The sequence below is a fragment of the Panthera tigris genome, chromosome B3, assembly GCF_018350195.1.
Source record: "Panthera tigris isolate Pti1 chromosome B3, P.tigris_Pti1_mat1.1, whole genome shotgun sequence".
NCBI lineage: Eukaryota > Metazoa > Chordata > Mammalia > Carnivora > Felidae > Panthera > Panthera tigris.
Window position 1 is genome coordinate 145,504,603 of NC_056665.1, and position 23,544 is coordinate 145,528,146.

A 23,544-nucleotide genomic window follows, 5' to 3' on the forward strand; every position below is an offset into this window, starting at 1 on the left:
GGCACACAGCGTGCTGGGTCCTCAGGACAGCGGCCAGTGGGAGCTCCGAGATACCGCTCCACTGCCACAGTGGAACGGCGGGAACAGGCAAGGGGGCCCCCCAGAGAGCTGTCCCGCACGTGGGCGACGGGAACGCCACCCTGATGTGGGCGTTGGGTGCACCGGCACAGTCGCTTTGGAAAACCTCCAGCGGTAGCTACTGAAGTCTGACCGCCCTGCTCTACGGCCCAGCGGCTCCGTACCCAAGGGCGTGCCCCCAAAAATGCACTCCCCAAAGGACAGGTACAGAAATGCCCATCCTGGCACCATGGTAGTACCAGAAACCAGAAAGTCTCAAATGTCCACCGGCAGTGGAGCGAGGAGAAACCGTGGCTATTTGTCCGACGGAACGCTCTCTGGCGACGACGTGACGGATAAAGGAGTGCAGACGGAAGTCTAGTCTATGCCGTTCGCCGTCAGGCACAAGCCCACGCACGTGACAAGCTTTCTGGGGAGGGCAGAGCCTGGGGGGAGGGCCTCTGGCGCCCGGACAGCTGCTCCTCCGCGGGGGCACTGGGGACACGCGTGTGGCCACTCGGGGAAAATGCATCAAGCCACACGCTTAGGATTTGTACTCTTCCCCGATAAGGAATCTTTAAGGGGCGCCTGGGTGGCTCCGTTGGTCGAGTGCCCAACTTCGGCCCAGGTTCGTGGGTTCGGGCCCCACGTCCGGCTCTGTGCTGACAGCTCAGAACCCGCTTCCGACCTTGCGTCCCCTCCTCTCTCTGCCCCTTCCCCACTCTCTCTCAAAAATAACCATTAACGATTTTTTTAAAAAGAGAGAATCTTTAAAGTTCTACATAAAGTTGAAATGAGGAAATCATCAACTTCACGCCCGTGAACGCGCACATTCAGACGTACCGGGTTATCTGCAGACAAGCCCCCTGTGGACACTGCAGAGCGGACCAGACGGTTCTGTGATGAGTCAGCGATCAGCTCAGAACCTCCCCACACACACAGCTGAGCCCGGCGCCCCCCGAATCGTACTAAACATCCCGAGAGGAAACGCACTGATCTCACACCAGCTCTGGTGACACGGCTGGGGCCGAGGGGACGCACAGGTGCCCACCCACCCCAGCCAGCAGCACGTCGGGAGAGGAAGGGTCTGGTCGGGGGTGCGGCCCGGGCCATCAGGCGAGGTGGCGGGGGGGGGGGGGGGGGGGGGAGGCTGCTCAGGGGGAGCTCCGCCAGGTGTCACCGGCCCGCCCAGAAACCCGCGGCCGCCCGTCCTCGCCCACAGCCTCCGCAGCCCAGCCGTTTCCCTGAGTCACACAACAAAACAGGAGCTGGCGACCGCCCTCTCCCCGGGCGTGTCCCTGGAGAGGCAGCGGGGCGGAGTCCCACGGGCCTGGGAAGGGCCACCCCCCACCTGCCAGCTGGGCGCCCTGTGCCTGGGGGTGGGGTGGGTGGGATGGGGGCGCGCGGCGGTGGGAGCCTCCCGCGGTGCAGCAGGGATCCCCGGCCCTGAGAAGCTGCACCCCCAAATCTACTCCAGGAGTGTCCCGTGGGCGTCCAGGGCCCGGGTGAGGAAAGGTGTTGACAGCACGGAGGCCGGGGCACACCCCTCGCTGGGAACCAGCCTCACCACAGCCCCTCGGGCTCCACACCCCTGCAGGGTGAAGAGCGGCTCTAAGAGGTGGCTCGCTCGGCCCCAGGCCGCACCCCACGGAGGTGCCGGGAGGTGCCGGGCTCCGGCTCTAGGCCCTCCTGCACCCCCCTAGGCACAGCCATTGGATGGCCCGCTCGGGCCCAGGGACGCACAAACAGGAAGGAGGAAATCCCGCCTGTCTGATGCCAGCAGACTGCCAGCCTTGGGCCCGCACCCCGGGGAGGGAGGAGGCCCCAGTGCCCCCAGAGCCTCCTCCCACCGGCCCCCACGCCCGTGGGCCCCCCTCAGCGGTGACTGCAGGGGAAGGTGTCCTGTCCTTCTGCCTGACCCGCCCCCTGCCCCCTGCGGCCCCACAGACAGGCTCTGTGGACAGTCCAGCCCCGGCGGTAGTCTCGAACAATGGCTACTAAAAATACAGTCACCCCCACTTTGCAGGGGCGACAGGCTGAGCCAGCCCAGCAGTTCTGGCTGCTGGCACCTGGTGTCCCCCAAAAGGCCCTCCCCCGGCCTCCTCCTGGCTCTGGGCCCTGCCGCGTCCATCCAGCCCCAAACCCTGACCTTCCCATGGCCTCAGATGTGACCGTAACATCCAACTGGGGCCAGTGCTTGTACCCAGGGTCGGGGAGGAGGGGCTCAGGACTTGGGGTGAGGGGTGAGGGGAGTACGCACCTGGGTCAGCAGAAAAGTTTCACTCCCTAGAATGTTGGAATATTCTAGGGCGGGGCTCAAGGAAGTGGGTCTGGGGAGAGGGCAGAGCCAAGGTGAGGTGAGCTGACAGGGGGAGCAGGTGCAGGGGGTGTCTGCCCAGGATGACTCCCCCGCGCTCACCTTGCCCGTAGGGCTCTGGACCATGCTGGGGGCTCCCCTGTCAGCCCCTGGCCGTGGGGGTGCTCGGAGGGTCCAGAGTAGGGCCAGCCATGGGTGGGGCAACTTTGCTTAAACAAAACCCAAGTCTGCACGGAGACTGGCTGCCCTCCAGGCGGGCCGGGGATGGTGGGGGGTGTTTGCGTGCCGCCAGGGCAGCGGTGGGACTGGGGATCTGGGACAGGCAGGGAGGAGAGCTGCAAACGGGGACCCGGACCGTGGCCCGAGAAGCCATCGTGGGTGGGTGCGTGCGTGCATGCGCCTATGAGACCGTGGGTGTTGACGTGTGTGCCTGGCTCGAGAACCCTCCCTCGAGCACGGGCACACAGTCCCGGGCAAGGCCCCCCAGCCACGCAGGGAGCCATGGGGGCGCCTGAGTCAGCTCTCCCCTCAGGGGACACTACCCTTGGGCTTGGAGCCCAGGGCCGACACGGGCACACGGCACGCTGGGGCCTCACCCCATCCTGGAACTTCACGAGGAAAGTGCTGGGCTCGGCTGACTGGTCATGAGACCTTCAGACTTCCCGAAGCAACACCCGCAGGCAGCCAGGGCCTGCCCCCCTTCCCGACTTGCTCAGGGTAACTGTGCTGCTTGGGGAGGCCAGCTCGGCTCCCGCCTCTGCCCCCACGGCTCTTGCCTGGTTGCCCTGGCCTGGGGGCGAGGGTCCTGGCCCACCGGCTCCGCTGCTGCTACAGCCGCAAACTGGACACTTCCACACCACCCTGTCCCGCCCCCAGATGCCCAGCCCCGTCTGCCGAGCCCCAGGACGCCCTCAGTCCTGCCTGCAGAGGCCTGGGCCCCAGACCTTTGGAGCCGCACCCCAGACTGGGCTCTCTCCCCGGCCCGGGCACTTCTCACGTTTGCTTCCTCTGCCGACTCACGGGCCCAGTGTGGCCACCCCGCCGTCATCTCTGGCCCCAAGCGCTCAGAGCCCGGCACACAGTAGGTGCATAATAAGGGCTAGTGCAGGAAGGAGACGGGGAGCAGGGCAGATCTCTTGGGAAGGGGCACGACCCACCCAGTCTGAGGACGCCCCCGAGCTGTGGGACTAGGCGGGCAGTGGTGGGCCCAGCGCCTCTCCTTCTGCACCCGGAGAAACTGAGGCAGGGGGGGTGGGCACACCAGCCACCAGCTCCAAAGGGCCCGGCAGCCAAAAGGAAAGGCCCCCACAGTCCTGCCCGTCCCAGATGGGACTGGTGGGCCCGAGCCTATTTCTGTCTCTGAGCTGCCTGGCCAGGACCCCCCAGACATCCCGCCCACCCCCGCAGGCCCCCACCGCCCACGCGGCACCTGCAGGGGAGCTGGCCTTGCCTGAGGAGCCCTCCCCAGCCTCACGGTCCAGCCTGGAGACCTGCCTGTCCTGGGATGGCAGTGGCTATGCTTGGCCACAGCCTTGGCTGCCGTGAACTGACATGTCTGTCCTAAGGAGGGCTGGGGCTGAGGCAGGGCAGAGGGCCAGGGACATGACAGCCGTGCTCCCCAGCCCGAGCCCCCCACCCAGCCCCCTCAGGCCGACCGACTGGGCAGTGAAGAGGGCAGGGGCCCAAGGGCTGGACCTGGGCAGGGGGCAGGGGCAGGTACAGAGCACGGCCGCTGTGGCTTACCCAGCTCAGAAGTCCTCCCAGCTTGCCCAGGAGTGAAGGTCCCAGCTGGTGCTCCCTGCAGCTGCCCTCCCGGGTCCCTCCCCTCCACAGCCCTCCTCCGCTGCCAGGCCCTGGCCTCCTCCTCCTCAGGCCTGCCTGGAGCCCCACCAGAGGGATGGGCGGCCCCCTCACAGGCCCGGAGCTGGGCCAGGTCCCTCCCCCTGGGCTTCAAGGAGCTGGGGAGCCCGCCCCTCCCCCAGAGCCCCCCCCCGCCCCCGCCCCAGCCCAAGCAGCTGACTGGGAGAGGAAACGCCTGCCCGCCCAGGGATGTCTGAGTCACTACCACCCGCCCGTGCAGTCCAGTCCAGTCCTGCTGTGTAGACAGGTACGCAGATGCCGATGTCAGATAGGACGCTCCGGGCAAGCTTTTCTTGGGCCCCGCGCCTCAGTTTCCCTGAAGGAAGCTGGCCAGGCTAGGGGGTGCAGGGCAGGGGAGGCACAGCCCGAGGCATACATAGGCCCCTCCAACAAAGTCCTGCCCCATCTGGGCTGAGGCCCCGGCCCAGGGCACAGCCAGCTCCTTCCACAGCAGACACCAGCAAGGCCAGAGCAGGGAAGGACCCAGCCCACCCAGGGCCCCGGGCGAGCGAATGACCTTGTGGGTGGGGGGGGGGCACTGCTCACCCGCCGAGTCCCCCTGGGGCAGCCTGACCCCGGCCACCCTTCCAGCCCTGCTGCCACCTCTCCAGGTGGGTGCCCTGGGGGCCCAGGAACCTGCATCTGTCACCCCCTCCCCAGTCACTTGGCTAGAAGTGGTGGCTGAAGACCCCAGTCATCTGCTCCCCAAAGCTCCGGCTGCCTGGTCTGCCACATCTGGTCACCTCACCCTGCCGGCCCCGGGACTCAGCTCCCACGCTGGACACCGAGGGGCAGGTGGGAAGACGCAGACCCCAGGCCCGACAGGGCTGCAGGAGCCCCGGCAGGCCCGGGCAGGACCGCACCCGCCGTGCCATCGGCAGATCTCTTGCTGGGTCCCAGAGCCGCCCCGCCCTGCGCCCCACGGCCCCACGGGGTGGGGCCCGGCTGGCTGCTGGCATCTGCACCCCACGAGCAGGTCGGAGCAGGCCTGCACAGCTGAGGGACCCACACGGGGTTCCAGGGCAGCGAGGGGTCAGGCCCGGCCCTGGGGAGGAGGCAGTGGGGCGGCCGAGCACACACCCCTGCCTGACACCACAGGCCAGGATCAGCAAGGTTGGGGGCTCTGGGGACAGCCGAGGGCAGCAGGCCCCACAGCAGAACAGGAGAAGCCAGGGGTGGCCTGGGGTGTGGTGCCGGGAAGGGGGATCCCAGGGAGGAAGGAGACTCTGGCCAGCCTGGGCCCGGGGCGTCGGGCACTCTTGAGCCCAGGGGTGGGCCACCAGTCCAGGAAGAAACGACGGCACCCAGGCCTCTCCCAGCCTCCCCTGTCCCTAAAACTTTAATGGTCACAGATGACTCTATGTCCAGTGAGACAGGAAAGCTGGTGGCCCAGACGATCCTCACCTGGGAGCTCTTTGTTTCCTGCCTGACACCCAGCAGATGTCACCTCCCCCAGGGCAGGGCTGAGCCTCCCCGGAGGAGAAGCAGGGTCACCCCCGCCCCTCCTCTCCTGAGCCCGGGTGCCCCAAACCCACAGAGCCACGTCCTCAGCCTCCCGATCCGCCGGCCGCGGGCCCTGGGCCCTGCCATAGCCCTGGTTCCCCGGCAGCCCGCAGGCTGCAGCCCTGCCCTCCCCTCCCCGACACCCCCCCGCAGGCCCCCAGGGGTGCACGTGCTGCTTACTCTGCCCGGAGTGCTTTCCCAGCTCGGACCCTGGACTCTCTCCCACGTGTGGCCCATGGCCAGCGCTGTGTGCGGGCGGCTCCCCTGCCCGTGGTTCCACACAGGTGCCAGCCAGATGGGAGAACTGGACATACAGGGCTCTGGGTCCAGACCACTGTGGCCTTGCAGGGGCAAGACCTTTCATTCCTCGTCCCCGGGATAGTGTCCAGTCCCATGGGGGTCCCACCCGGCTCTCTGGCCGGTAAGGGCCACCGTGCAAGGCCCTGCCCGCCTGCCGGCCCCCCGCTGCCGGCCCCCCGCGGCCAGGCAGGTGCTAGGGCAGCTGAAGGGGGTCTGATGAGCTGCGGCAGCACGGGTCCTGAGGGCCAGGCTGCCCAGCACACGTGTGCTGATGCCCACCGCACAGGTGGTTAAAGCCACCTGCACCCTGGGCTCCCACTCGGAGCCGCCGTGGGAGCTCAGCTGCTGTCCAGGGCCGGGCAGGGCGACGGGGGAGGAGGCCAGGCCCAGGCACGGCGTTCCTAGCGGGGCGTGTCACAGAAGACCCCCGAGGTGCTGGTGCCACCCAGGAGTAAGGCCTGCCAGGGAGGGAGCCCGGGGAGGAGGCCATCCTCTTCCCCACCCGGGAGGGGCCCACGCTGATCCAGGGAACGAGGGCGTCAACAGGACGTAGGACGTAGGACGCAGGAGGGGGCAGAGCACCAGAGCCTGGCACAGGTAGCCCAAGGCTGACCCCACTCAGAGCGGCAGCCGGCAGGGGGCTTGAGCCCCAAACAGAGGGGGCATGACTTGGCCAAATGGGGTCTCCTGCCCACTAGCCTCCTGGCTTGGGAGACCCCTCAAGCAGCAGGGGGTGCTGACAGGGAGGTGAGGCCCAGACGAGGACCCCACGAAGTCCCATCCCCGGCTGCTCCTTTCTGACACCCACACCCGGCGATGTGTCCAGGCGGTGGGGGGGGGGGGAGCGGGGAGGAGGGGGAGGGGGCAGGGGGGAGGGGGGGAGGGGGAGGGGGCAGGCGGCGGTGCAGCTCGCAGACCCCCGTCAGGATTCCCACCCCAGACCCAGCAGGGCCCGGGAGCCCGCCAGCCAGCCTCTACCCCTGGCTCTCTGACCACAGGTCCATCAGTCCCCTGGCGGTGATGTGGGTGCCGCGTCCCTCCAGAAAGCTATCTGGAGACGGGGCCCGATGCCATCCCAGGGCAGGGGTGTCCCCCCTCCTGCCTGGCCCCATCTCGTCCCACGGGGACGGCCCTCCTGCCTGCTTGCTTTCCTCTCCCAGACACCTCTGCTCCCCACCCCCAGGCAGCCCGCCCCAGGCTGAACCTGAAACCCAGAAGCCTTCAGCAAAGGGCAGTCAAGGGGGAAAGGACACAGAGAGGGTTGGAATCTGCAGGGGAGTGGGGGGTGGGCCCGGCAAGCCAGGGGGCTACCTGGAAGAGGCAGTTCCTAGCCCAGCCAGGGATGGAAGAGACCAGCCAGAGGGAGGGAAGGCCATGAGAGCGTTCCTGCCACGGGCTCACTGCCCCACCACGGTGAGCCCCAGTGGAGTGGGGACGCAGGGGAGGCAGGGGGCCTTGGGGCATGGGACCCTCCTAGCACAGCTGGGCCCTCCCCCACCCACTTCCCTGAGACCTTGGGGCAGGAGCAGGCTGTGTGGCCTCAGTTTTCCGCAGGGAGAAGAGCTAGGGTGCCGTCAGGAACACATCTGCCACCACCAGTGGTGGCTTAGAAAATCCGCCCGTTAAAGCTCAGGGAGGGTCGGTACCCCAGCCTAGGACGACCTCTGCTGCCTCCTCCTTGGTGCCCGCCCCTGCCAGGGACACTTTAGGCTGGAGGGGGGCACTGGAGAGCACTGCCTGAGGGGTAGGGCAGAGCCAGCACCTGCCAGACATCACTGCACTGAGAGTGTGGTGTGGCCTCTCTGGCCCCCGTAGAGGCAGAGGCTCCGGGGGGGTGTGGGGCTCGGCCTCGTCGCTCCCAGACTCAGTGTCCCTGTCTGCAAAATGGGAGCGCAGCCCTGTGCCGGTGCGGACAACCCAGGGCAAAGCCATGAGTGCGGACAGCATAGACACGCTAGCCACCGGCGCTGGCACTCGGCCTCCCTGGCCACACAGCCCTCTGCCCAGCCTCTGCTGCGGACAGCTGTGGCCACTCCCGTTCACAGATACAAGGCACTGCCCGCGGCTCCTGGGAGCCCCAAGCCCAGGGCCGTGCAGAGGCCACCACAGGGACGCCCCACATTGCAACGCTCTTGGGAAGGACCCCTGCATTACCACGGCCCCCCACCAAGAAGAGACCACCCAGACCATCCCCCTCATGGTGTGTCACTATAAGCAAGGCCTCCCTGGACCTGGTGGGGGCTTCTCAGGGTGGGCATGGTGGGGGGGCGGGCCCAGGCCAGGAGTAGGGCGCTCCCTGTCAGTCTAGTTGCCCGGGACCCAGCTCTACCTTGGGAAGAAACTGGCCGTCCCCGGGATAGGAAGGGATGTGACAGCTGGTGCCCATCACAGGGCGAAGCCGTTGATGCCCCGTGTGGGGGCAGTGCAGCCAGGTGGAGCCCCTCCCCACACGGGAATAGGGGAAGGGGCCTGGAAGGAGCTGGGGGCCAGCTGCCTCGGACTGGCCGAGGCGCCCCGAGCCTGGGCGGATCCCTGAGCGGCGTGTTCCTGGCACAGCCACAAGGGGGCAGCCTCCGGTTGCAGGCTGGATGTGGTTGGCTTCCTTCCCCAGGCTGAGGGTTAGACGTGCACGCAGGCTCTGGGAGGGGTCTTCAGAGGACCTAGCGTGACTGGCCAGAAAGGGCAGTTTTGGACTGGGCAGAAAGACGAGGGCAGAGCAAGACCTGTCCACCTCTGGCCAGCTGGGAAGGAATTGCAGCTGGAAAGACGTGGACCAGCCCCCAGGGGGCCTTATCAGGGATGCTCGTTCCCTAGCTTCTGTGAAGGGTGGGGGAGGGCCTGGCCATCTGCACAGCAGACAGAACCCCCAGGGGCTCCGATCCAGTAGGTCTCCTACTAATGCCCCACGAGAACCACTGGCCTCATTCCCTAAGAGCAGAGGGGTTTGTAGGCGGGATGTGAGGGGTGGCCAGGGAACCACCAGGTCAAAGCAGAGAATGGAGATCTCGGCTGGGGAGGGGTGCCCGAACAGGCCTTTTCAAGGCAGGAGGGCGGATGAGATGGCCTTAGACCCTGCATCTTGGGAGCCTCTGGGTAGCCTGTGAGCTGGGGGGGGGGGGTGGGGAAGGGCCGGCGGGGGTCGGGGGGTGGCAGAGGCCAGTGTGGAATGCTGGAGGCAGGGCAATGGCCCCTCCTTCCCTGTGATGCAGCAGATCCCCAGGATGTGGGCTGGGGCCACAGTCAGGACGAGGGGGCCGGGGGCCATCATTGTCCCCCAGACAAGGGGGGCCCAAACAGGAGGTCAGCCGTGTTCATCAGAAGAGCCCATGGGGGCTCCTGCTGCAGCTGGAGGGGTGTGCCTAGGCCAAGGGGCCCCCAGAGCCCCTCTGTCTCAGCACACCACTGTCATCATCGACCTCTGTGACCCCGAGCGGTGGGGACCGGCCTGCACCATTGCAGCATGGCCCCAGCCCCCCCTAGATGGCAACTGGCCAGATGTCCTGGGTGTGGCTGCCGCACCACTGACCCAGAGCTGCAGGAACTGCCCCTGCCTCACCCCACCCTGCCCTGCAAGACGCTGAGACAGGCAACCTCTGGAACCAGACCTAGTGCGGGGACAGACAGGTAACAAAGAGCTCCTAGTTCCCATTCTGTGGCCAGAGGCGTGGGGAGTGGGAACTGCCCCATGGGCAACACCTGCCTTCCCTTGCCCAGCACTGGGCTACTCTGTGGCCTGATCTCTGACCCCACTCAGGCCCCTCACCAAGCCTCAGACCTCGGGTCTAGCCCCCTCATTGCCACCACCTAGCCGGTGACCAAGCCACACAGAGGCCACACACTGTGGACCCAGCCCAGCATGGGACTCTGGACCAAGGCCAACAGCCCTGACTCGGGGTCCAGCCAGGCTGCTCTTCCCAGAGCAGGTCAGAGGGCAAGCCTGACAGCAGCTCCCCACGGCCTGGTCACCCACGGCCCCCACTCACGCGTGCGGCCCTCCCCAGGCGGCCGCCTCTAGGGACAAGACGACGTCCCAGAGGGTTAGAGCAGGGGGACAGTGGCAGAACGGAAAAGACAGACAGGGATAGTGAGTGACCGAGGCGGGGAGCGACAGAGTGAGTGGTAGGGATGAGTCAGCGAGCGACCCGGAGAGACGGAGTGAGCGGCAGAGACGGAGAGGCAGGAGAGAGGCAGCAGGAGGGAAGCAGCCCGAGGCGCAGGACCGCGCGCGAGAGCCCGGGCCGGTCCCCGAGGCGCCCCACCCCGACCCGCCCGGCGCGCGGCCCCGCGCGGAGCCCACCCTCCCGAGGGGAGCGGGCTGCAGGCGGAGAGGAGGCGCACCGCTGCCGGGGGCTCCGGGCCAGGTGGGCAGCACCATGTGGAAACAGTCGCACATCGCGGCGGCCGGGCGGTGCGGGCCGGCGGCGGCCCGTCGCGTCCAGTCGCTGGTCTCGGCTCCGGCGCGCGGGCGGCCGGGCAGCCGGCGGGCGCCGCGCTCTGCCTCCGCTGGCTGGCGCTGCCGCGGGCCGCGAGCCTCTGACTGCGGACGGAGCCGGCGCCCCGGGACCCCGCTGCCGCCCGGACCCCGCCCCGCCCCGCCCCGCCCGCGCCTCATTCAGCCCATTGGCTGCAGCCCGCCAGGCCCCGCCCCCCGGGACCCCGCGGCCGCCCGGACCCTGCCCCGCCCCCGCCCCATCCAGCCCATTGGCTGCAGCCCGCAAGGCCTCGCCCCCTCCCGGCCCGGCCACGCCCCCCGGGACCCCGCCGCCGCCCCTCCCGCGTCCAGCCGCCGGTCCCGACCCCTGCGGCGGGCCGGCCCCGCGCCCTCAGCTGGCCTTTCTGGGTCCAGACAGGGGACTCTGGGCCCCTGCCAGGGAGGGGGCTCCACACGCCGCGCCTAGGCTCCCGGACTGGACCCGCGCCCCGCAGTCTTACCTCCCAGCCCAGAGAAGGACATTTCAGCTGGGGGGCGGGGCGCCCTGGGGGCCATAGAGGCGAGGGGCGTGTGTTGTGGCCTCACTGGCCCTGCCCTGGGGGCTCCCGGTCTAGAGATGTGCTCTGCCGGCTAGCACGGTGTTGGGGGTGCATGGGGAGGGGTTCCTGGCAGGCTCCCAAGGGGTCAGTCTAAGCTAGGACGTCAGGAGTGCGGGAAGTTCAGTCCAGAGCCCGGAGTAGTGTGTGCGCAGGACAGGGTAAGAGAGCCCAGGCTAGCTCACAGGGCTGAGAATCAGGTGCCGTGGGGCAGGGGGCAGCAAGACTGGTCAGAGAGCTTTGAAAAGATTACCAGGGGCTGGGACGAGGGGGGGGGGGGGAGTGTCCCTGGGGACACTGCTGCAAGTCAGAAGCTCTGCAAGACAGTGGGGGCTGGGCCAGAGCAGCAACATGAGGAAGGAGACAAGGACCCAGGATGTTCCAGAAGCCTGCAGGGGGCCTGCTGAAGACTGGAGTGGGGTCGGCTGCGGGCTGGCCCGGGCTCCAGCTTGGCGTTGTGCAGGAGGAGGCTCTCCTCGGCGAACAAGCAGGGAGTGGAGAGGCCCAGGAGAATTCTGTTCCCACCGAGTAGGGAAGGGAGCTGCAGTCCAGCCTGACGTAGACCTGGGGAAGGGCGCCTCAGAGGTGTGGGTCCTGCTGGGGCTGGGGCTGGGGGGCCTGGGCCAGCACAGACCCAGAGAAGCATAGCTGCCACCAAGGAGGACCATTCCTGCGGGCTTCCTAGGAATGGTGCTGGTGGTGCCGGGACAGACAGGTGGACGGGCACACACACACACACACACACACGTGTCGAGATGACAAACGTACTCACACTAATACACAGTCACGGATCTACTTGATATGTCCCTGTGCACAGAGACGGGCACACGCCCACACATACACCCATGTACCCGTTCGGGCCCATGTGCCCAGATGTGCACAACAGAACACAGACACGTGCACGTGCACTCTACTCCCGGACTCACCCAGCCAGTGGGGCCCAGGTGAGCCTGCCCAGCAGGATGACTCATGCACGCCAGTTCCCGCTAGCCAGGCCGCAGCTGGGCAGCCTTCCAGCAGCGGGTCACACAGGCACGCACATCGCTTCTGGGAAGAGGCTCTGGCAGCCTCCCATCCATTGAGCCCATGCCACAGTGGGGCACAGCCCTGTCCTTCAGGTGCAGACCACGGGCTGTGGGTCTCACCTTTCTTGCCCCGGTGCTTTGTCCTGGGCTGGGCGGCATTGCCCTGGAGCCAGGGACCCTGTGCTCTCCTCTCTTCCTGAGGTCCTGCCCTGCCCTGTCGCTCATGGGTGCAGGGAGGGAGTGCTGTTTGCGTCCCTAGTGTGTCCAGCATCTGTCCAGATCTGTCGGGATCTCAGCCTGCCTGCCTGTCTGCGTATGTGAGTCTGGCTGTGGGGGCCTGGGAACAAGGGAGCGGTCTTGAATAATCATGGACCTTGGGGTACAGACCCAGCTCTGTGTTCCCCTGCTCCATTGGGTGAGTGACCTTGGTAAAGTCGTGTGGACCCTGGGTCCCTGTCCAAATGAGGCGGTCTCGTTCCATGTGACATGTCCTGATTATCCAGCACGATGCATGTGGGACTATGGTGGCTCCTACCAGCTGTGTGGGGGAGGGGATGACGGGGCCCTGGGTGGGGAGGCCAGGGGGCTGCCCTGCCTAAGCAGAGGCCAGGAGGAGGGTCCCACTTGGCCCCCAGCTAGCCCCTCTGCAGGCGGGTGGTCCTTGGGACCCCTGACCGGCCAGGGCCTGGGGGAGACTGGGGCCACTTCTGCCCTTGGCCTTGGTGGGGGCTGGGTGGCTTACACTGTCACCCTCGGGCCTTGCTCACTCTGCAGCAAGGGAGTTGGCTCGGCATTGGCTCAGGGCCCCAGATTCAGGGTGGGGGTGGACAGGACACCCCTGCTCCAGAGGCTTCCCCCTCCCCTCTCCTGCCTGCTCTCAGCAGAGAGCGGACTTCACCTGTTATGCTCACCCCCTCACACTCCCCTGGGCCCCCTGTGGGCCCCACTTCACCTCTAGGAGGGCCTGGCCCCTCAGCTGTGTGCACCAGTGATGGCGAGCTGCCCCTGCAGACAGGGAGATGGCCCACACACTGGCCCTCACCCACCCAGGGCCAGCCCGACTGGGCCCCACTTCCCTGGGCCCAGTCCCTCCTCCCACCTGCTGACGCCTCAGAAGCCCCAGCCTGGCCCCAGGATCACAGGGGAGAGAGGGGAGGACGCTGCCCAGGCACAGCCTTGCCGCCCCCCCCATTCCCCTCCTGTCCCTGCCCCCCAGCCAAAGCCTGGCTGTGAGCCTGCCGCAGAGCCCTGAGCTGCTGCCAGGAGCTGCTGTCGTCACGCCCAGCTACCGCCCCGTCCTGATGGCCCCGTTGGGGACCGATGCCCTGCTGGGGAAGGCCCGGCAGTTGGACACAGCTCAGAAATTGCTGTCCTCCCACAAGCACGGCGTCTCGGGCTCAACTCATAGCCACCCCCGGCCCAGATGCAGCCCCCACCATCTGAGGGTCGGGGTGGCGGGGGACGTGGTGGTTCTGCAGTGCCCCACGCTCTCTCCTGCTGGCCACACGGGCTCCACCTCCTCCCTGGGACCACCACACCGGGGACACTGGGGGCCACGCCTCGGCCCTGGCCCTAGCCTGCCAGTCAGGGTTCTCAGGCTTGCCCGCAGCCTCCCGAGGCTGCGTACCTGGGAACCAGAGCCTAGGATGCTGGGCACCGGTGGGGCCGGGATGAGGAGTCGTGGCTGCCGGCTCCACAGGCTTAGCCCCTCAGCAGAGTTCGCTCCTCCTGGCTGGCTGCTCTCCGAGCCTCTCTGGTGGGCAGGGAGGCCCAGAACATCAATGATTGATGTCTCCTTGCGGCTGCCGCAGTGCCATAAACAAAAATAGCTCTGCCGTTGTCCCTGCCCTGGCCCGGCCCAGCCCAAGAGGCACGACTGGGTGGTGGGACATCTAGGACCCTGTCGGCCACCATCTGCCCACCCCCCATCCGGTCCTGATATAGGTGGGAGCAGGGGAGCTTCGGGTCTGCTGACCCCTGGCCTCTAACTGCCTCAGTCTCCCGCAAGCTGAGTGCCTGCTCCAGGCCTGGGGGCAGGTGGCCTCCTTGAGGTCCAAGAACCCCAGAGAAGCAGGACACCCAGGTGCTTCCGGGGGCAAGGGACACCTCCCCATCTTCATCAGGCAGTGCTGCGAGGCACATGATACCGTGGGCTCCGGGCCAAGCGGAGGCTGGCCCCTTCCTCCTGAGGCTTAGCTTGGTGGTGGAGAAGCTGTCCACCATTCCTGTTCAGCGGGGCTGGATATCAGGGGCGGACGGAGGTGTCCGAGAGGAGGTGGGGGGGCCACACAGGCTCTTCCTCCTGACCACACTGCACCCAATCCCTCCGCTACCCTCCAGGGAGTCCTGCTTGTGTCTCCTGCACACCTACTTTAAAGGCACTACGCTCCCTCTGACCAGTCTCCCCAGCAGGTGAGCCTTTGAAACTTGAACAGAAGCCTGCCCCACCCACCCAGCTGGAGGCCTGGCCCTCAGCCTGTGCCCCCACGTCTCATGCCCGGCCTGCCTGGACGCTGGCCTGAGTAGCCAGGGGCCACCTGTCAGCACCTGGGTTGCACCCCCCTCCCCCACCGCCGAGCACCCAATGGCGAGTGCCCTTTGCCACCTCCTCGGAGTCTTGGCTCCCCCAAGGCAGCACCTTTTTAGTAGCCAGGGGTCACCGGATATATTAGTCTCCCATGACTGCTGGAAAAAATAACCACACAGTGGCTTAAACCAACCTGCATTTATTCCCTAATGGTTCCAGGCCTCGGTGGGACTGCGGTCCTCCTGGGGGGTTCAGGGGAGGCCCAACTTCCTGGTCCCATTCAGCTTCGAGAGGCTGCCCACATCCCTGGGTTTATAGCCCTGCGTCATTCTGGCCTCTGCTTCTGTCTCTCCATTTTCTCAGACTCCGACCCTCCTGCTTCCTACTTGTAAGGACGTCGGCCTCAACAGCATGATCCAGGACTATCTCCCCATCTCAAAAGCCTGAATGTAATCGTGTCTGTAAAGTCCCTTGTGCCTCGTAAGGTCCCAGATCCACAGGCTCTGGGCATCAGGACGTGCACACCCGCGGGAGGCGTTATTCAGCTACCACGCCGGGGAATGCAGACCAGCCCGCCTGCACCCTGAAGCTCACTGTGCCTTCCTCAGTCTTCACTGAGGTCCACACAGGGTGCGGGAAACTGCTGAGCTTAGAAGAGCTGGTCCCAGCCCCAGCAACACTTCTCACTCAGGTCTTTGGGCCTGGGCCTCAGTTTCCCCACCTGTACATGACGGCACCACTTCTCCTACCCCTTTCCAGTTGCCTGGACTACGAGCACGGCAAGGACAATGGATGAGGGGGGTCCACGCAGTGGGTACGCAGCAGGAGTGCCTGGGATCGACATTGTCCCCGGGGTGACGTCGAGGCAGAAGAGCTGGCATCTGGTCACGTTCTCGCAGGGTCATCAGGTAGGTGTCTGTCCAGAGCTGGGCAGTCTGACTGCATCGCATGCACACTGCATTGCTGGCTCAGGGGAAGGGAGGGGACAGGAGGCTGCAGCCCAGAGGTCAGGTATGATCTCATCTGGTAATTTTCAGAATTAAAACTTCAATAGCTAGGCTGGGAAGGACCAGGGAGAGCGGGCGACTCATGCAAACAGGACAGGGCCCAAGGAGGTCACAGGGCAGAGAAACGTGAGCGGGGAGGGAGACTGGGGAGCCCGGTGAGGCTCAGGCATCTGATGATGGCGCTGGGGAGGCTGGAGTTAAGCTGACTCACCAAGGTGGGTGTCATGAGCCTGGGGTGGGGTCAGATGGGGACCAGCCTGGCCTGCCTGGGAGGGGCTGGCGGGAGGGCCAAGCTGGCCCCTCGGTGCCCCTGCCCCGGGGCGGGAGGCAGCAGGAGGGGCAGGCTGTCCAGGCCCCACACTGGGCCTGCTGTGCCCGGTGTTGGCGTCGCTCCTCCGGCCCGCAGGCGGCGGATCCCCACGCGCCCTCACGCTGGAGGAGCTAGGCTCTGGGATTCGGGGGTCGGCCGGGCGGTGGAGACGGCACCCCCGCGGGTCCGGAATCGGGGGCACCAGAGACGCCCCGCCGCTCCAACCGAACCGAGGACCCTCCTCGTGGGAGGCCAGGGGCCGGGCGGACACGGCGCAGGCGCAGCGGCGGCCGGGCGGGGCGGTGACGTCACGACGGCGGGCGCCCGGCGCGGGGGCTGGCGCGTTCCGTTGCCAGGCAACGGGCGGGCGTGGGGACGACGGACGGCCGCCGCGCGCGCAGGCAGAGGCGGCGGAGCGGCCGAGGTGGGCTGCAGGCCGGACCCTCGCGGGGACCCAGGGCCCCGCGCCGCCCCCGCTCTCGGGGACTGCTGTGCTCCGGGACACGCCGCTGCGCTGGACCGGCCGCCCGGGCGCGTGCAGGAGGAAGCCGGGCCGCGGCTCCGGCCCCTGCCCCCGGGCGGCTTGTGTCGGTCCCACAGCGACCCTGGCCACACAGCAGGCCTCCCGCGCTGCCGAGGAGGCCCCGGCGGCCCCCGGCCCCCGCCCGGTGCAGCGCTGGGCAGCCCCGGCACGGCGGTGTGGGTGTCTCCCCGCGGCGTCTATGCGGGCCCGGCGGCGCCGAAATGCAGGGCCAGCGGCTGCGGGAGGCAGGGCCCGGTCACGCGCCCCCTGTCTGCGGGTCTCCGCGCGCGGGCAACGAGGGAGCGGGCGAGGTGTCCCTCTACCGGGCCTCTAGAGACAGCGGGGCCAGCCCGGCGCCCGGGAGGCGGAGAGGAGCCGGGGCGCAGTGCATGAGGAGCGCCCCCAGGACCTCCGGGGGCGGCGACGGCGTTTCCGCCTGCACGGTCAGCACTCCGGACCCTGGGGAGCACAGCAGCGCCTGGGGGGAGTTCGAAGGCTTTCAGGAATCTTCAGCCAAGTCTCCACACTTCTCCCTACCCTTTGAACTCCGGGACAGACACGCGGGACGCGGGCTGCAGAGCGCGGCCTCCACTCCAAAGGAGCGGGGTTCTGGCCAGCCTCAGCGGGGCGGGCCTTGGGCGGCCGGGACCCCCGGCACCTCCGCCTCCGAGGTATTTCTGCCAGTCCCCGTGTCCGCCGTCGTGTGGCACAGCGAGCCCTCTACACGCCGCCGGCCTCCAGCTTCAGTGGGCTGGCCAGACAGGAGGCCTGTTTCTCTCTTGGCCTTCGTCCTTGGCTGGCTGGCCTCCTGACACAGGGAAGGAATGAGGCTGCAGAAGGGGACCGCGCCTGGGGGGACTCGGGAACTGGGCCGCTTTCTGTGCCCACCTGTCCGGGGTCGGGCACATCGGCCTCGCCTTGCCTCCCCTCCTGAGGCCTCTACGAGCCCTGTGCCCACCGTCCCCTACTTAGGCCTCCAGCATCCGACTGCCCTCAACCCGGCTGTGCTTTCCTGGCCTCAGGTCGGGCACTTGGGAGAGAGTTTTTTGTCTCAGCTGTCAGTCTGCCTGTTTAGACAGCGTCACCAAGAGTCATTTGCAGTCTGTGTGACGATCGGGTGCTGGGGATGGCCCGGAGAGCCCAGGCCTCATCCCCTGGGCGCCCTGCTCTGCCCTTCCCGACCTGACCACCAGGTCTACCTTTTCTGTGACTGCCTCTCATGCGGCTTTTTCTTGTTTTCCTCTTCCGCCCCTGGCTTCTCTTCCTCTACGGTCTCTTCCCAAGGGCTAACCCTGGATTCCACGAGAACAGAGGGAGTAAGATGAAGAAGGGACCAGAGGAAAGGTTCCACTGGTTCTAGGGACGAGCTGTGTGTTTCCCGAGCAGCTGGGCTCTCCCCAGCCTCTGACGGGCCCCTTTGTGCATGGGGCCCGCTCTGCTCACCACTTGTGTTGGAAACAGGACTTGTGTTCCAGCGTGATTAATAGGTCAGGGAACAATCTGAGGATAGTGTGAACTTTGCAGGAGACGCTAGGTGAACGCAGAAAACCACCCCACTGACCTCAATATATACATCGTGCACGCGCACATCTCCAACAGCTCTCTGGGTTCCCGGCCCTGTCGGCTTGCACCCCCGCCCTTGCCCCCAGCCTCCCAGCGGGCACACCTGTCACTTCCTGCTGGACTTCAGACAGCCCTCATTTCAGGGCTTCGCGCCCTAACCTTTCCAACCTCAGATCATCTCCCAAGGAAATGCCACATTACTGTCGTGCGGGTAGATTTCCCAGCCAGTTAACATGCGGGAAACACATTTTTATGAGTGCCTCTTTCTCAGGTGTCTGACGAAGCTTGAGTGTTGTGCCCTAATCTCGCTGTCCCACACCCCATGGGAACAAGCATGTCCTGTTTTGGTAACAGTAATGGTACAATCATTACACGTTTCATTTACGCCAAAATTATGTATTTGGTATAAGGTGATGTAATGTATTTTTTCTAGTCTTTTTTTTTGTTGTTGTTAATTTATTTTTTAGAGAGGGAACACGGAAGGGGCAGAGAGAGAGAATTCCAAGCAGACTCTGCACCATCAGCGTGGAGCCCGATGTGGGACTCGAACTCACGATCCGTGAGATCATGACCTGAGCTAAAGTCAGATACTTAACCGACTGAGCCACCCGGGCACCCTGTAATGTATCTCTTCTAACGTCCATGTGTTTTTCTCTTCTTTTCAGCTCATTCTCAGCTATGAGGATGTTTTCAGGTTTGCTTTTCAGGAAGTACCAGTCCAGCAGGCAACTGAAGGTGTCTCCCCCTTAGGCCGCATCTTAGAAATGAGCAGTGAGGGAAAACCTGGCTGTGGACCTGGACACATACTGTGGTAATGAACTTAAATCGCAACTAACATTTATGCTTCTGGTTGACAAAGTGGACCTTTATCGGGAGCCCGTCTCTCCTGAAGTCCCCACAACCTTGGGGCCATGGGGCCCTCACGGACAGAGGGGCGTGTGGGTTGACGCTCTGGCCACGGTCCCTTCTCTCAGACCCACGTGTGGCCCCCTCCACCCCCATCAGCTCACCCGGGGCAAGGCGGGCCGGCGAGTGCCAGCTCCTGGTGCCTCCCTGCACATGCTGGGGGTGCGGAAAGGACGGGGGCCTGGGCCGTGAGCACAGGGGCCTCCTGGGTGACCTGACCGAATGGTCCTGGGCCCCCAAGAAAACAGCCCAGCGCCCTGGAGGGACGTTCCTGACAGCCTGTGTGCATCTGGTGTGGAGCGGAAGGCTGGCCGCCCTGGGGACCGGCTTCCTAAAGGAGTCACCATGCGGCTGTTTGCAGACGGCCGTTGCCTAAGACGCGCTTCCACTGGGACTGACAGAGGGACGAGGGCCGCTCAGGGGGTGGTGTGTCCCGGCGGGAAAGTTTGAGGTCCACTGGGCCAAGGCCACGGCAGGAGGTGAAGGTCGGCGGGAGCTGGCTCCCCTGGCCCCTCCATGCCTCTTTGTCAGAGAGGAAGCTCTGCAGACAGGCCACTCCTGGGGTCCAAGCCGGTGGCTGCCCCCCCGCCCCGGGGAAGCCCCCGCAGAGGCCTGGGGACAGAGGCCCGAAGCCCAGGGGGCTGTGACCACCATGGCCCAGAGGGCCGTACGCCCTGCGGACGTGGTGCTTCCCCGAGGTGTGGTCCGGGCCAGCAGGCAGGTAGAGGGGCCTCAGGTGGCAGCATGAGCCTCAGACACCCAGAGGGTGGGTGGTCCCGGGGGCCAGGTCTGGCGGGGCTGGGCCCGGTTGTGGGATGGAAGGCAGGGGGTACCTTGGGGTGTGCGAGCAAGAGGACTACTTGGGAATGATGTGGGCACTTGGTGTAACTGCCCCTGCTGTGGTTCTCCGTGGGCACACCTCCCCTTGCCTCGTGGGAGCTGGGCCAGCAACCGGGGACGGCACGTGGTTGAAGGGGGGGCTAGAAATCGTGCACGGCACGTGGTGGGGGGATGGCTCGTGACCGTGGACGGTGCGTGAGAGACACCCAGGGGTTCGTCCTCTGAGCGTCGCTCTGCCCCTGGTTTTCGAGTGTCTCTGTGGCACCCAGTGCCGCTCGTGGTCCCCCAGCTGCTGAGGAACAAAACCAGAGGAGCACCGGGCTCTAGGAGCTTCCACCGCTTGGAGGAGACACTGAGTCGTGACGAGAAGTCAGACAGCGCCAGGGGTGTGCTCTCAGGGGAGAAATAAAGCAGGAGAGGAGGGAAGGCGTGCCGGGTGTCCCCGGGGTAGCAGGTGTTGGCTGAATAAATGCCCGGTGACACGGCCTGGTATTTCTGCAGGGGACACTCTGCTCTCAGGATTTTCAAAGGTCCACTGCCCCTCTTTTTCTCTGAAGACTTTCTTGTTACCTTTCAATTAATTTAATTAATGCATTTATTTTCCAGTTCTGAGTCCGGGAGGCTCTGGGGAGCTCTTCAGAACACAGATAGCACATCCACTTCCCGATGGCTCTGGAGCGAGTCCCGGTGCCAGGAAAACTTGTTGCTTGTTCTCGGAATGGATGCTGCCCGGAAGGTGATGCGGGTGTAGCTGTGACTCCGGGGGTGCAGCCGGGCTCCGCAGCGACCTGGCAGGCCATCCTGAGGCCACGGCCGGGGGTAGGGGACCTTGTTGTCAGGAAACAGCAGGTGGGAGAGAAGACTCCCTGGTTTCCAGCACGGTGGGGGGAGCGTGGAACGCAGGTAGGGAAGGGGCGAGATGGGTCAGTTCTTTGGCATTAGGCACCTGCCCTGCGCCAGGCTGACGGATGTCCCCGCGCGGCCCAGCCCTTGTCGCGCAGTGAGGAGGGGCTGTGGCAGAAGGCGATGACACACACAGCATGGTGGGGGGGGGGGGCGGCAGGCGGGTTGAGGTGGGGGGCTCCCCTTGAGGAGGGGAGGGTGGAGGAGGGGGCTGGAGCTGCGGCCTGAGCGCAGCAGGCAGAGGTGTGAGGTTAGCCACCAGGTGGGGCCCTCGCACCTGAGCTGGGAGCCAGCAAAGCTGGAGCAGAGGGGTGGCAGGGGAGGGGCTGGCGACGCCTGGGCTGCAGCGGGAGGGCCGGCTGCGAGTGAGCCAAGACGCAAATCGCAGCAAGAGCAATCTTTTGGCAACAGAGTGGGCAGAGATGCCTTTCTGTTTTTACGTGTTATGAAAATGTTCAAACGCGGGAAACCTAAAAGGGGCTCGCAGGCCTCAGCGAAGACAGGGCCTTGGGACCGGAGGCTGCCCTGGCCGAGGGGCCTCGTGGGGCCGGCCAGGAGGGAAGCGAGGGGCCCCGAGGCCACCCTGGCGCTGTGTTCGTGCGAGGAAAGCGGCCAGGAAGCCGGGGAAGGGGGCGGCCTCCTGAACCGGAGGCTCCGAGGTGGGACAGCTCCAGGGCTGGGGGCTCACCCTGGAGGTGGCGAAAGACTTGACTTGAGGAGGTGGAGGGGCCCTGCAGTCCTGGAGGGACAGGGTGGCCCTGGGCCGGGTGCCAGCAGGATGGGGACCAAGTCACCATGTCGCAGTATTCCAGTGCACTGTGCCAGAGGGCTCTGAGTTACCAAAGAGAAAGAGCAAAGTGGCCTTTTAGCTTCCTTCTCGCTGGCTGACACTGGTTTGTCTCACTAGAACCTTTCTGGAGACCTGGGTCACATTCTGGAACGTTCCGACCTCCAAGAGCCTGAAGACCTAGGTGTGCGCACCGTCTGTGCGCAGCCCTGCGGGGCCCTGGTCCACACTCAGGTGAGCCGCCTCTGGACAGGCCGTGGGCGGTGCTGGCCTCGTGGGTGTGTGTTGGCACTTCCCGCCTAAGTGCCGCGGACTTAGAGAAAGTCGCGTTCCCACAGTCTGGGCAGGTGCGGCCGGTGGGGGCAGGTCTCCCAGGGGAACTGGAGGGCGGCGGGTGGCCGCAGGGAAACCACAGGACGGCCAGGCTCCACTGGGCAGTGGGTTGGGGGGGGGGGGCGCGGCCAAGCGGGCGGCGGGGGCGGGGCTAAGCCTTTCCTGGGAGTGAGGGCGCCTCTGCCCTCCTCCGGTACCAGGAGCTGGGGCACCGGTGGGGTCGGCTCGGCAGGCCCCCGGCCCCAGGCGGGCAGCGGCACACGGGGGACAGTGCGTGCTGGGGAGGGCCGGGCTGCTGCGCGGACGCTGGGAGGGCAGGATGGAGCGCGGGAGAGGGCCCTGTCGCCTGGTCGCACGGCCATCTGCAGCAACGCCCAAGCACGCTGGTCGACCTGCTCTTTGGAAAATGCCACAGGGCAGGAGGCAGGGACCATCTTACAGCAGCAAGACATAGAAGCTTCCGCAGCGGCACCACTCACAGTAGCCCACACGTCCGCAGCAGGTGCAGGGGGAGGTTCACAGACGCTGCGGGAAACGGGCGGGAAGGGCCCGACACACAGCACAAGGGCCTTGTGACCCCTTGTAGGAAACGGGCCCACGGCTGCTTGGGGGGGGGGGGCCACGGGCTGGGGTCGTAGAATCACTCGGGTCGAGGAGGCCCCATGTGGCCCTGGCCCCGGCGCACAGCCTGGCCGTCTTCCCGGCGTGGTGCCCCATTTGCTCTGCGGGAAGCCAGGGAGCTGTCGGCGGTGTCCCGTGCGCGTTCACGTTGACCTCATGAGGACAGGAGAGAAAGCCCCGCGGGGCGGGGCGCAGCAGGCCGGCCCCGGGGACGGCGGGTCCACTGGCCCTTCCACACCCTGACCGTGCCCCTCCTCCCACGCCAGCTCTCGGGGCCCTCCGGCGGCAGACAGGGGAGCCTGACCGCGTGGAGCCTCTTTCTGAAGACCCCCTTACGCAGCAGCGGCCAGTACATCCCAGTTCCACGGAAAAAGAAGATTTTCAGTCCACGTAACCTAAAAATGACCTTGTTTAATAGTAACGTTTGCTAAGACGGGAGTCCTTGGTATTTTTATGAGAAAGTTTACATTTTCTTACTGGCTCAGTTTGCTACTGGAAACCAGAACTATTTTGTGGGGGAGTTTCTCAAACCCCAAGTCGGTTTCCTGGGATCCCTGTGCAAACCACTCCCGCGCCTACTGGCGCACGCTGGGGTCTGACCGCTTTAGGAGTATGTCCTTCTGCAGAGCTGTCCCCAACGGGAAGGAGGCGCCCTGCGCCCCCCAGGAGCTCTGCCCCAGCCTCACATGAACCCGGGTGGCACTTGGGGTCCTCTGCCTGGTGAGGGGCCCCAGGTCTGGCTGCCGGCATAGCACTGCGGGGGGCGCACCGGGGTGGCCTGGCTCTCGGTGGGGGGTGTCACCAGGAGACAGCCGTCCCGGCGCCCAGGAAGCCCTGAGTGTGTTTCGGGCGCACCTTGGGCAGGGCCCACGCGGCAGGAAAGCCAAGCCGTGGTCTCCCCAGAGCCCCGTGAGTGCTCACCTGGACCACTGCCATCCAGCGGCCTCTCTCTGCGTCGGCCCTGCTCTCCAACCCCGAGCAAGCGAGCGTTCTCTGGTTCTGGCGGAGGCACTGAGTTTTGTAAAATTTTATTAAATAAAATGGCCTGGATAAGCCCATGTTCTCGCTGATTCATCTGCTGTGTGGGTCTGTTGCCAGAGTCCTGTCATCTCAGCCTGTGCCTGCCCGGAAGCC

At 66.0% G+C, this 23,544-nt stretch overlaps 1 protein-coding gene and 1 long non-coding RNA gene across 2 annotated transcripts; one reads left to right on the top strand and one right to left on the bottom strand.

The window, feature by feature from the left end:
• Positions 1–14,800: 14,800 nt before the first annotated feature.
• Positions 14,801–16,140, bottom strand: LOC122239330. The gene is made up of 2 exons (XR_006218299.1): positions 15,836–16,140; positions 14,801–15,640 (listed from the first exon to the last, which is right to left on the bottom strand). It is a non-coding gene; the product is annotated as an uncharacterized LOC122239330 (long non-coding RNA).
• Positions 16,141–16,366: 226 nt separating this feature from the next.
• CLBA1 (clathrin binding box of aftiphilin containing 1) lies at positions 16,367–23,480 on the top strand. Its single transcript, XM_042990720.1, has 5 exons — positions 16,367–17,128; positions 18,686–18,831; positions 20,373–20,502; positions 21,577–21,690; positions 22,677–23,480. Exons 1-5 carry the CDS (start codon positions 16,679–16,681, stop codon positions 22,839–22,841), a joined length of 1,005 nt encoding a protein of 334 aa, XP_042846654.1. The 5' UTR covers positions 16,367–16,678; the 3' UTR covers positions 22,842–23,480.
• Positions 23,481–23,544: the final 64 nt, after the last annotated feature.

Excerpts from the sequence above, each read along its gene's own strand:
- CLBA1 (XM_042990720.1), top strand. The coding sequence starts at position 16,679 with ATGCAGGGCCAGCGGCTGCGGGAGGCAGGGCCCGGTCACGCGCCCCCT. Across the intron at positions 18,832-20,372 it reads GGACCTGGACACATACTGTG|TTCTGAGTCCGGGAGGCTCT; the intron begins GTAATGAACTTA and ends TTTATTTTCCAG. Across the intron at positions 21,691-22,676 it reads GGGCCCTGGTCCACACTCAG|CTCTCGGGGCCCTCCGGCGG; the intron begins GTGAGCCGCCTC and ends CTCCCACGCCAG.